The sequence below is a fragment of the Taeniopygia guttata genome, chromosome 2 (assembly GCF_048771995.1).
Source record: "Taeniopygia guttata chromosome 2, bTaeGut7.mat, whole genome shotgun sequence".
Taxonomy (NCBI): domain Eukaryota; kingdom Metazoa; phylum Chordata; class Aves; order Passeriformes; family Estrildidae; genus Taeniopygia; species Taeniopygia guttata.
Window position 1 is genome coordinate 104,608,406 of NC_133026.1, and position 13,134 is coordinate 104,621,539.

Here is a 13,134-nt window from a genome sequence, read left to right on the forward strand (position 1 = left end):
ACATTTGATGTTCCTCACACCCCCAAGAAAAAGCTGACAGAACTGAGATCAATCACACTGGAGCTGTCATCCAGAACACTGAAGGTGAAACCACACACCCTTTTCCAGTGCCATTCAGGCACTTCTGAAATAATCCTATGCCATTCCTAGAAATGGATCAGTGGAAAAACTTGCATAAAAATACATAACTAAGCAAATAAAATAAATATCAATGTAATGCTGCATATGCAGCAAATCCTAAATTAAACTCCTATGCTGAGCAATTCTTCTTCTAGAGAATAACCTTTCTCTTTCAAAAGACTAGAGGAACCAAGACTAGGCTCAAGACTACTAGGATTTTTACACATAGTCTGCGCTTGGTTTTCACTGGTGCCTTTAATTCAGCAGCTAAGTACAGTAATTTATTCAAATCTCCTGGAATATGATGAGATCATATTGTACATATGACACCAACTTTACTAAGTGCCATGTATTTCAGATTTCCACAATATGTTTTCCTAAATATATGCACAGGCTGACACAAATCAGCCAGTTTTGTATAGGGAACAACAGTGCTACAGAGTACATGAATACTGCTGCAAAACATTTTTTAAAATTACTTCAGAATACATTAAAAAAAAAAAAAGTAATTCTATGACACCTGTTTCCTTCAGATTTCTCCTCATGCTATGTTAGCAGTGGCTAATAAGTAAAACTGGTATGTCAGTTGTGATTCTTTCATTTCTGGCACACTGTGTAAAAGTCATCTAATTTCTTTGCCTTAACATTTCATGCCAAAAGACTTAAAGAAATAACCCTGAGCAACTAGTGACAATCAAAGCCTTGACTTCAGAAAGTTTCTCTAAAAAACAGTACTTGTAGAAACATTTCTGCACTTTGCATTGTCACTGAGTAAGATGCATGAATCACAGAACCACAGAATGATTTGGGTTAGAAGGAACCTTAAAGATCATCTAGTTTCTTTCACTAGGCCAAGAAGAACAATAAAGGAACAGAGTGGAACTTGACACTCTTCTCATCTTGCTTAAAACTTTCCAGCAGCTTTTCTTTTCACTTTTATGTTTTCCTTTCACAAACAGAAAAGTGAAATTACAAAAATGTGTTTACCTTGTTCATCTTCATACAAGTACCAAAATCTGCTAATTTTAAATGACCAGCTTTATCTAGCAGCATATTATCAGGCTTCACATCTCTGAAAGAAAAATACATATTTTAAAAAGTAAAAATGCAATTTAATATATTTAACTTATGAAAACAATGGAAGTCAACTGCTTTTTAGATGCAACATTTTATGGAACAACAGCAACATTAATGCACCACTACTGCCTCCACTTTTTTTTTTGCTTCCTCTTAAGTATCATGACCAACAGACACTGCTGAACAACAACATTTTTAAAAACTAGAACCCATGTGTGAATACAGACTTAAGTAACCAATTTTAATAGATCTGAACACTAATCTTGAACCTCAAGTTCCTAAAAACCACTCACTGATTATGTCAAACAGGCATTGAAAACAGCTTCTCTTCTGTACCACTTCTATTTCAAGGGAACAACTATATGTCATTTTCAAAATTCTATTATTGTGAACAAATATTTTCCCATGACTGAACAGAAGCATTAACTTATACCACTCTCCCAGTACTTCCACTATGGAAATTTTCATAAAGTAACTGGTAAAGTGCAGCATCTTGATGTCATTGAACATACTGAAGCAGAATAGCAGTAAGCAACAATTAAAATGATAGCATAACACAAATTTCAGGAGAAAGTATATTTCAGGGACCTCAAAGGAGAACCATGGCCATAACTGTCAGATGAAATGTAGTGCAAATGTACCAGTAAATTCACAGAATTGTATTTGTGGGGAGGGATTTTTGTAAGACTCTCAGCTGTCTGATCAAAGTATAGCTGCAAAGTCAGACTGAACTTCCAACATACATTAGGTTACTCAGGGTCAATTCCAGGCAAGTTTTCTTTTTTTGAGGATGAAAAATCCATACCCTTTCTCTTGCACTGTTTGACCTCCCTTATAGTGGAAAAAACAACTCCTAAAGAATAGCTAGATATTCCCCTGCTGCAACTTGTGTCATCCATTGCGTTTCATCTTTTCACCATGCAACTTCTAGCCTGGTCTACCTTTTTATAAACTCCTGCTGGGCAGCTGGTAACTAATGCTTTCTATCTTGCCTGAACACTGTTCATGTTATAAACAGAGATGGTGCTGATCCTGGCATCAAACCTCTGGGGAACTGCTGGTAGCTGACTGTTGCTGGACAGCACAATCTACTCACAAGGAGTATCTAGAGAAGTCTACTCATTCAAACTGTGCCTTTCTAACCCAGCAACACCTACAACCTTGCTAAAGTCAAGACAAACATACTCTGCCTCGTCAGTGAAGTCCATCATCTCAACACAGAAGGCAACTTGCTTGGGAAGGCATGTATTACCCTTCATAAAGCCATGCAGGCTGCTCACAGTCATCTTCCCATCCACATGCTTGGAAACAGTTTCCTCACAATTTAATCCAACTGCCCTTAGGCTGGCTAGCCTTCAGCTCCTCTCTCCTCCCAGCCCTTCTTGGGGTGAGACAGGTGTGCCATTTGCTTCCCTTCAGTCATCAGGAATCTCCTAATTCCCACACACCTCCCAGGGTGACAGAGAGCAGTATCATAAGGTACTTGGCAGCTCCCTCACCACCCATGACACGTCCCACTGTGTTCCCTGGACATGTGCATATCAAGTTTGCACAACTGGGACTCAGCTTGATCTTCCGCTGCCAGAGCAATGCTTTCCTCTCCCAAGCTCTGCCACTGGGCACAGGACCTGAGAGGCCTGAAAGCAGACCTTATCAATGAAGGCAATGAAGGGCAAAGGCAGCAGCCTCAGCCATTCCCATGTCCTTTGTCACTCCGTCGCTGACCCATTAAGCAGTAGGGCCATGTTTTCATAAGTCCCTTTGCATTAACTACAGGGGGAAACAAATTCCAAAAAATCTCCTGGTGTCAAAATAATCTAAATTTTCATTATAAAAACATCTCTGTGCTGTTGGCATCTTCTAATGCTTGCTTTCTAAAGCTTGCAATACACACATACAAATGGTTCATTCAGCCAGATAATCTACCCATTAGATGCAGCATAGCTACATAATTAATGATGTTCTAGATGCTACTCAAGCAATGGATTAGTAGTTTATTTTGCTTTGTGTTCGCTTTTCTTGCAAAAGCTTACATGCTAACATTGATCTGGTGACCAGATTACAAACTGAAAATGTATATACGATAGTGTATACTACACACTACTCAAATTCTTCCTGTATTTTCTGTTGAAAAAAATTATTATTCTGCTCTTAGTTAATATAAATAAAAGCTAGAAACAGATACAGGTTCAAATATCAAAAAGAAAACTTGTCAGCCTATCCAAGAAGTGACTACATTTCACTTTAGGGCAAGTACATAATATGAAACTAATCCTTTGCTCTGCATCTCAATTTTCCATCATGCCCCTCACAAGAAAACATATGGCTGGGAGATTTTCCTCACATTTTTCATAGATTCTTGTTTAATGGGTCACTGAGGCTTCAAATGCCTAGCAGAGAACTAATTCCTAACAGTGGATAAAACTGTGATCAGATTCCCTAAACAGCTTTTTCTAATCAAAAGAAAAGAACCACTTTGGGGCAAACATGCTCATACCATTTTTATTCTTGTTATGTCTTGGTAAAAGTGGGACAATTTTACTGCTCCTCAAACTGAGGAACATCAGCCCACTGAAAACCTTTTCTTTGACTATATCACCTCAGAGTTAGATTTTCTGACAGCAACAACTTTTCAATTTGTAAGATGGAATAATTATGGAATAACAATAAAGAAGTAGTATCTTGAATTTTAAAACTGCCTAAACTGAAGTAATTCTGGCAGCATCAGAAAATAAACAACCCTACATAGGATCTTTTTTTTTCCTCACCTGTGTATAAAACCCATTGAGTGAATTGCATCTAATGCAAGTACAACTTCAGCAGTATAAAATCTTGCCCACTTCTCTGGAACATCGTAGTTACTCATTAAATTCACAAGGTCCCCACCAGGCATGTATTCCATCACCATGTAAAGGTAACGGTCATCTTGGAATGCGTAAAATAACTGCAAAAAAGCAAAACCAAAAAATAAGCCAGTTATGTTCCAGTTATCTTCAATATTTTGCTTGTTGGCTAATCAAAGGCAATTCTGCGCAAAGTAACAGAATTGCTACAACAACTGCAAAAACTCTGCACCACTCAGCAAACCTCCTAAAAATAAGTTAGCCTCTAGAGCCAGATCCTCCATCCCTTTATATTACCCTGGAAGGAGGAGAGTTCTGGTTACAAATTATGTTTAGTGAATTTGGTGCAATGAATTTTGAGATAATTTCAAAGGATGCTCACTACATTGGGATGTTAGTTGACTCGTATGCAAAGATGAAATTACTCTGTTGCAAACATCTGCCTGATTTTACTTGTAAACAGTAGATGTTTATTTTTCTATTATCAACATTTATTTATTAAATAGAAAATGAGCCTAAACTTTGAACAATAAAAATATTTCCCTTAAAGTTGCCAGCCCTCTGTTCAACATGAGTAACGCAAGTCAGATTTTTCTTTACTTAAAACTGTATGAAATCCCTAAGCTTTATTCTGCACAACTACACCCAGACAGATAGTAAAGCAGTTACCCATTTGACTTGGGTAATTCTTGAATGAGTTTGTGTAATTCCAACCTAACAGAAGAATTTATATGCTTAAGGGTAAGAACAGTTTAAATTAACAAGATGACATGTGCATCCACAATGCTCAATGATTGGTTCAGTCATGTTCCTTAGAACTTCAAAGGCAGCAGCACCTCACAAAAAACTGTCAGTGAGAATACTAACATGAGGAAAAAAAAAAAACAGAACAAGCATAATTTGCAAAGATACACACAGAAATTAGAATATACTGAAGCTCTGTCTTAAGTATGTCTTTCTGGTATGCTGGATAATTTAAATCCACAGAGCAGGCACACCAAAATATATCTGGTAAAGAATTTTAGTAATAAAGAGAAGAGTTTATCTTGTAAATGTGACAAAATACAGTTTGAAGCAAGTGTTATACCTGCTCTTTTATATAGCATTGCTTATCTTAGTCATGCATACCCTAGTAGACCAAAAAAACCAAAAAAGAAACTTCGAAACGTGTAATTCCAGGTCATGCAATATTGCAACCAAACTGTTCTCTAATGCCAGTATTTTGAAAATAGTATCACTTTACCTGAACAACCCAAGGACTATTAGCAAAAGCCATAATATCCCTTTCTTCCCAGAAGAATGCAGAATCGGATCTTTTTATCATCTCAAATTTGCTCAGAAGTTTCATAGCATACACTCTCCTTGATGATTTATGCCTTACCTGGGAAAACAGATGTGACATACAGAACATACTAGTTTGCCATATTAACACATGAAGAACATCACTGAAAACATTACTTTTCCTGCTTTACCATTTAACACATTTTATAAGACTCTTCACATTACTATAAGGGATTATATACTGTATATCCAAAAATTAATTACATCTGACAACGCATTACTTTTAAAATATTTGCTAGAACTTTTCAACACGTAAGTTCATAGGCACCGGAGTCACATAATCTGCATGTATGTGCCTTTAAAAGGACAACTACTGGCAGTATTGTTAAATACCATAAAGTTAAAACTATAAGCATTTTCTGGAGTTAACTAGCAGACGTCTATACTTGTTGCTGTATTTCCAGTTTCTCCCACCAGCACTCAATTAAATAAAGCAGGATTAACAAGCCTGGCTGCTAACCTATCACAAACAACACACATCTCTCATCTGTGAGAACTGTCCACAAAAATCTGGAGTAGTCCCTGAACTGGCAGAAACTCTTCTAGCCCTTAAGACTTCCTCAAGTGTCCATGTAAACAGTGGTAAAGGCTAATTTTCTTGATTATGAGGAATACACATTCCATTTTAAGACAGTAGACTACAATGCAAAACAAGTACTAGTGCACTCGGACAGGACTGAAATAGAACATTTTCAAAAACATTTCCATAAAATGTAATGGAATAAAATTCCATTGAGCCAAAGGCTTTAATATTTAGGACTGCATCTTCTGAATACAATACTGAGAAACAGATATATGAGCAAATACTACAGAATACAATCAAACATACAAATAGAAGCTTAACTTACCAACTGAACCTCCCCAAATGCCCCTCTACCGATCACCTTCACCACTTCATAATCTTCAGCTTTCATGCGCAGATCTCTCATTTTATTTACTGTGTCTTTATCTGCAGTGAACAAAATTCACATTTCATATATATTAAATGCTAACTTCAATTTTCATAGTTTTTAGAAGAAGTGTTGCTCAAAGAATTTACATTGCCAATGAAAAATTCCCTGCCATGACCTTATTCTCACAACCAGTTACCAAAACTTGATATAACCTAATGCAATGACTCCGCTGTACAATCCTATTACAGGAGATCTTAATTTAGAAATTTTGTTTAAAACAATTACCTAAAAAAAAAAAAAAAAGCCATGCAAAAATTTCATAGCCAGCATGATCCTGCTTGCAAGTTGATCTGTATAAAAATAGTACTTCTGAATAAATATGCGACACAACTGGGAACTACAAGACACTTGAAAAAATATTTTTTGAAAAAAGTTATGCTTTTCTGCACTTTCATGACTCCTAATACTCAAAAAAGTAGATTTTAATTTAAAACATGCAGTGGGAATCACTGCAATTATTTATATAAACCTGTCATTCTATAAACTAGAATAATTTACAAACTCCCAGTGGGCAGATATTCTAATTCTAATTCCAAATTTGGTAAAAGATTAAAACAGTCTATTTTAATCCATGTGGGTCAACACTGGCATGAGACTACGTAGAAAAGCTTCATGCTTCAGTATTTCTAAAAGCCAGGAAGTTCTACTAAAACAGATATGCTTCTAATAAAAAAATAGTGCAACGGTATTTTATTTTCAAAAATAGTATTTTAGGCCTAAAAGCAAAGCTTAGAGAGAAGTAAGGACAGGGGAAGGAAAGAGATGAGAAATAAATAAGTTCATATGCTAAAAATTGACAAAGTAGCTGACAGAAAATTATCATTAGATTTATACCTATACAGGCTAAAATCTGCAACAAAAGCTGCCTATCTACAATAAAAATTCAGTAACATTTTATTACCTCAAGAGGAACAAACATAGTTCTGTTTGAATAAATACTCTGCAGCATTATTATCTAATGTAAAGGAAACATTTACAATGCAGCATAACACAGTCATTTATTCAGGTAAATTACAGCAAAATTCTAAATTCTGACAAATTCTTTCACATAGGGATCAAAATATTCAGTAGTTCCAACAAATAATGCATTGTCTTATTTGCCCTGCTGACAACTGACTTACAGAAGAGGAGGAGCAAGACTGCACAGAACTAAAATACAGCAATTTTGATGACAGCAATTTTCTAGCTATTGTTAACTTCCTGCCTAGTAATCTCACAACAGGAGGTTCACTTGTTCTGAATAGAAAAGCCCAAGCACAATATGAATCCTTTAAATGGTATTCAATCACAAACCTTGGCTATCAACAAAGCAGAATTAAGGAAAACACATCTGAAGAGCAACCTAAGCTAAGGATTTCTAAATAACCTAAGTCGAGCTTGTGATTAGTTGCAAACTGAAATTTACTGCTTGAGATACATACTAAGTTATCTTCAGACAACATGTTATAGTAACAACAGTGGTGGAAATTCGACCTCCATATTCTAAGATCTGTTAAACAAAGATTATCAGGCTGCAATATACTTCAATAGGCAGTTCCTTATCTCCCAGGAGCAGTGGAGGACCTGCCCAGCTTATGCTGTATGAACAGCTGGGGTAGCTCCCATGGCAAAAATCACCCTCTCCCAACTTGCCCTGAACTTTGGTTATAACAAGGCTCAGATGCTGCCTTGAAATAAACTGAGTCACCACTGCAAAGCAGGGCTCTCAGATACATCCAACACTCATTTCTTCATTCTTTTAATTCTGTATAGTAGCAAAACAACAAGGTTCTGCATTTGCAAAAGTCATGTTCACAACCTCAACCAGAAAAGGCAGATTTTGGAGGCTCCACAAATATACAATGTAAATTAGGGAGAAGTAAAGAGGGGATAAGGAATGGTTCATAGGGCAATTAGTCTACAAAATAAAGGAAGCAAACTCCCATTTTATTTGTCATCTAAAAATTTATTTTAAATTTCTGCAATAATGTTGCAAACCAGGCATCCAATACTGCAAAAAGATATTTTAAACAGTCTTCTAATGAAATCAAATAAAATGGAAATATCTTTTCTATTTTTTTAATAGAAATTCTAGGCAAACTAGACTTCACAATTCCCTCTAAGGCCACTACTCTCACATCCACAGCTTGCTTTCATATTTCAACAAACACTGCAAGTTAATGTTTCAAAGGCAGTTTGAAGATAACTAATGTGTTGTATTCTCCACCTTCAGATTACTTCAAGTCACATCTTCTACAATATATAATTTATACCTAAAAAAATATTCATTATCAGGTTGTAAAAGTTTTCTTTCACTCAGCCCCAATTGCAAAAGTGAAGCTTTTTGAGACACACTAATGATTTCACTACTCATAAAAATTACATTCAAATTATCTGTTGCAATGAGTATTTCCTTTGCCTGATACAACTTCTCTTTTCTCCAAGAGTTTCACCACACCTTCTCAGTAAATAACTGAGTATACAAAATGTGCATGTAATTCAGCATATGGTATCAATACAGTTTGAACTGTGAAAAGTTAAACAGAACATTTGAGTTTAGGCTTTCAGTAACCAGCTTATGTGCAAATGAGCCATCAAACGGATCTAGTGGACTCAAATATTCACACAGTTGGGGATTAATGTAAAATAATCACCACAAAATTCACTATCACAGGTTACAGTTGCACCCAATACACCATTTGAAAATGCTGTGAAAACATAAAAAAATCTCCAAACAAATTTCAAAGCAAAGACAAAAATTATTTTAGTCAAATTATATTTACCACAAAAAACATGTGTTGTAGAATTCAATTGAATTGCTTAAGCCTGTAAAAGTCTAACAGTATTAGCTTAATTTCCAGTCTTGCCCATTTAGTCTACAGGCAGAAGCAAATCTGCAATCAGCAAACATTTCTGCCACAGTCTTCAGAATTTGTCCGTCTGGTAGCCTTCAGAAAAGTTTTGAATCACAAATGCCTTTCTGGGGTTTTCTTTGTGTTTTGATTTTTTTAAATTATGAAAATTATGGAACTATTATTTCTATTTAAAAAATCAACTTTATTACTTTAAAATGTTATTATAGAGTATAATGTACAGGGAATCTGGCAGTGGAAAAATACAGAGTAAACGCAGAGAAATCTGCAGACACATCAGCTGCATACACAAGTAAATGTATCAGCTATGCAGTATAAGATTTTCATGAAAAGAGACCCTTAATACTAAAAAACCCAAAAGCTCACAAAATAATGCTCCAGCCTGTTAGTGAACAAATATTTAATATGATTCCGTGACATTGTACACAACACTATGCCATTTTACTGTAAATTGCTTATGATATCTTAGTACATGAAATTAGAAAACAAGTTATGGGAACCCAGGGAGCTGCCCTAACAAAGACAAGAGGCCTTTCTCTTAAAAGGCTCTGTGCCACTGCAGACAAGACCATTACAGGGGCAACAGATTGGACATTCAATTGCTGGGGTTGAGATTTGCATAGACAGCTGTCACTTCGCAGTGGGAAATAAATAAATAAGACTCTTGCACTCAAAACAATTTGCACCCAAAAACCCAATGCACTCCAAATCCCTAGCTGCTTTTCAAAGAGGTAGAACAGGTGCTTTCTTTTTGATATTACAGACTTCTGTTATTTAGTAAATTAAACATTAAATACTTACACCTGTTTAAGAAGTTATCAATGTTCTTGTTTTTTCTTAAGGCAGGAAAATCCAAGTCATATACCAAAGCATCTAATCCATCCTGAAAAAAAACCAAACAAAACAACAAACAAAATTAAGTATTTTGAAAAATAATTATGCATGCTGCTAACTAAAGGGCCAAGATAAAAACCCAGTTGTCCCTATCAATCTTCCATGCAAATGAAATCATTCACATTTATTTATTGACTGTTAGCAGTTATGTGAAACAGCTGTTACTCCTTCACTTCCATGAGGCTCATCAAAATTTAATTCCATATACTTCTATGTATTATTACCCTAATTAGCTCCATAGTTACATGAAAATAATTACTTTTTCAAATACAAAAAGAACAAATATCAGTTCTAATGAAGTTCAGTAATATTAAAAAGTCACAGTGCATCACACAGTAGGTACTTGAACATGAAATAGCAACTGGCAAATAGGACAATGACAGTAAATTAATTCACAGAATAAAACCCCTGCATTTTATCCATTGAATTCAGTGTGAATGCTCATGAGCAAGATTTTGGCTTTATACATTCCAACTTAAATCTAGAAACAAACACCACGAGCCCATCTGGCACTACTATCACAGCATAAATCCCTATCAAAACAAAAGCAAACCAAACATTATCAAAAAAACCCAATAGAAAAAATACAAAAAAGAAGGAGATAGTTTTAAGGTCTTGTTAAGCGCTGTGAACTTTATGACTTACAGTTTAAGTCTAAGTTTGTCACTAGGTATAAATGACTCCTCAGTGGGTAGCATCTTCTAGGAGAAGGATTAAACCCAGTTTTTTGGCTGAAAACCAGAGATACAACTTGGACTGAAAAATGATCAAGTATTCTATGTAACAAAGAATCAAAGTGCATTGGGAAGTCCTTTCTCTCTGTCAAGTAAGTACTGTGTAAGTGACAACTGCAAAAACAGAGACAAAGGTCTTAAAATACAAATTGATGGATGTTACCAAAGCATGCCAGAGACTGTACTGCTATTTACTTGTCCATTCATAGCCAGGTGTTTATGTTACCTATTTTTAACCTGCTCGGAGTGAGATATTAGACCAGTCATATCTTTGGTCAGTTCAGATCTGACTAGACCTAATTTGATTGCTTTCAGCTTTTAAAAAGATTTTTCAATCATTTTTTAAGGATTGAAAATTGATCCATCAGTCTTTGTTAAGTACATCAAGTAACTATACCTGAACAAAAGCTAGACCATAAGCTTTTTGAAAGCTTATTTTCCAGGAATATATAGTTGAGAACACATTTCATTTAGACTAAAATATTAAGTCTTTGATCTTTCACTTCAAATTCAAATGTATTTTTCACCTTAGTCTTTACGACTGACTGTTAACTACAAAAAATCCCAAGTATTACCAAAATCAAAATTATTTCTTGGCTTGCAGTCTTCAGTTTTAAAGTAGGTGAGATAGAAATTATTTACTTCAGATATAATAAGAATAAGCAGTAAAATCATGCCAGAATTTGAAAATGGGTAGCTGCAAGGTAAATCAGAATTACTTCAAAGGCTGGGTATTATTAAAATTGTCCATTTCATAAAAACATTCCTTTTTTCAGCTACCTCTGCCTACAGTGGCTCATTTTGAACTAAGATATGCTAAAATGGAAACTATACAAATCAAGAAAAGCATCACAGTATTTCACTTCTCTAAAATAAAGTAAGGTTTTGCACCTTGTGCATTAAAAGATCATCTTTTTGAACTGACACTGATGATGAGAAAAGAAAGCAAATAGCTAAGAAACAACATTAAATCAGTCAGTAGTAGAAATAAGAGAGTAAGAGGCCAAAACCAATTTGGACTCAAGACAAATGCAGAAATAAAGCTATGCAGGCAGGGTAACTGTAACTTAATGAGAAATACTTTGCAAACTACTAAAAGACATCTTTTCCAAAGATACATGGTAAATATCCACAAAATCCAGGAAAAAAATTATTTGGTTCTGTTGAATAAATTCAACGGAGAACCACAATAACTGCTTGCACAGCAGTACAAAGTCCACCAGTAGCTTCTGTGCATTTATCTCCATGCTGTGTGAAGCAGCAGGAAAACACCAGCTAGGAGGCTGCTGGATCCTATCCAGTGATTTTTAAAAGCAAATTAGAGATGGCAACGAACTGTCAAAATCTGGGGTTCAATGTGCTGTGAAGCCTTCCAATCTGTAGAGTCAATTGATTTATCCAGGTTCAACGCTAACACAAAACTTCCACATGCCAAGCAGAAGCACAAAAATCTCAAATCCTGGTTGTCTCTGGGGTTGTGCAATTATCTGTTTCTATTCAGGCCTTGCTTCAAAAGTCAAAATCTACTCTTTTTCTTTCTAGGAAGGGAGGTTTTAAACACTGAATACAAAAATATACCAAAAAATGGCAATATGTTTAAATTTATAACATCAATCTTAATTTTCTATCATGCTTTTTCTTTCAAAATACTAAAATATAAGCCCATACTTAAAGAACTATAAAGTAGAGAAAACTTCATGTCTTCCATGGTGTCTAAGACATGTTAGGTATTTTGCTGTGTTATTTTAAAAAGTTTTAATTTAAAGATGGGAAAAAGTATACACATTCACTTTTAACAAGCAAAGCAAATTTCAATACTGTTTAATTCAGAATTCACCATGTACAATGTTCCCTGTCCTGTTCTTCACCTTCCAGTTCTTAGATATGAACTCTATCAATTAAAATACTTAACTAAACAACTCTGAAATACAGATTCAAGCTCTTGATCTTCCATTCATTTCAAATCATATTTCAAGATCATGCAAACAATATCAAAGGAAGCTACATGCCAAGGACTGCTTATTTAAAAGGCTCTTCAAGAATCAGCTTCTCTTCACTACAGTATCCAGAGAATAAACTAACCTGGTTCAAAAATTCCATTTAAAAAAAGGTGAGGATGGGTAATATTCTATAATTAAGAGACTTGCAAATCCTTAACTCTCAAAATAATTATTTTCTTCAACTGAAGTAAATTTCTGAAGAAAAAAAAAAGACCTTGGTAATATTTTACTGTCAGACTGTAAATGCAAGACTAAGCTGTAAGCAATTTTATGGAATCATAATTAATGGAAGTAAAATACTTGGGATACCTAGTGTAAAA

The 13,134-nt window shown here is 35.0% G+C and overlaps 1 protein-coding gene across 3 annotated transcripts in view; it reads right to left on the reverse strand.

Annotated features, from left to right (window-relative positions):
• ROCK1 (Rho associated coiled-coil containing protein kinase 1) overlaps positions 1–13,134 on the reverse strand; it is an 83,101-nt gene that overhangs the window by 41,135 nt on the left and 28,832 nt on the right. For all 3 annotated transcript variants that reach the window (XR_012054101.1, XM_030266066.4, XM_030266065.4), the window contains exons 2-6: positions 9,988–10,069; positions 6,230–6,330; positions 5,284–5,421; positions 3,966–4,141; positions 1,108–1,192 (exon numbers count right to left, since the gene is read on the reverse strand). Coding sequence is in view for 2 of the 3 variants with exons in the window: in XM_030266066.4 (XP_030121926.2) it covers positions 1,108–1,192; positions 3,966–4,141; positions 5,284–5,421; positions 6,230–6,330; positions 9,988–10,069 (582 nt within the window). In the remaining variant the exon portion in view is untranslated. The remainder of the gene's footprint in view (positions 1–1,107; positions 1,193–3,965; positions 4,142–5,283; positions 5,422–6,229; positions 6,331–9,987; positions 10,070–13,134) is intronic.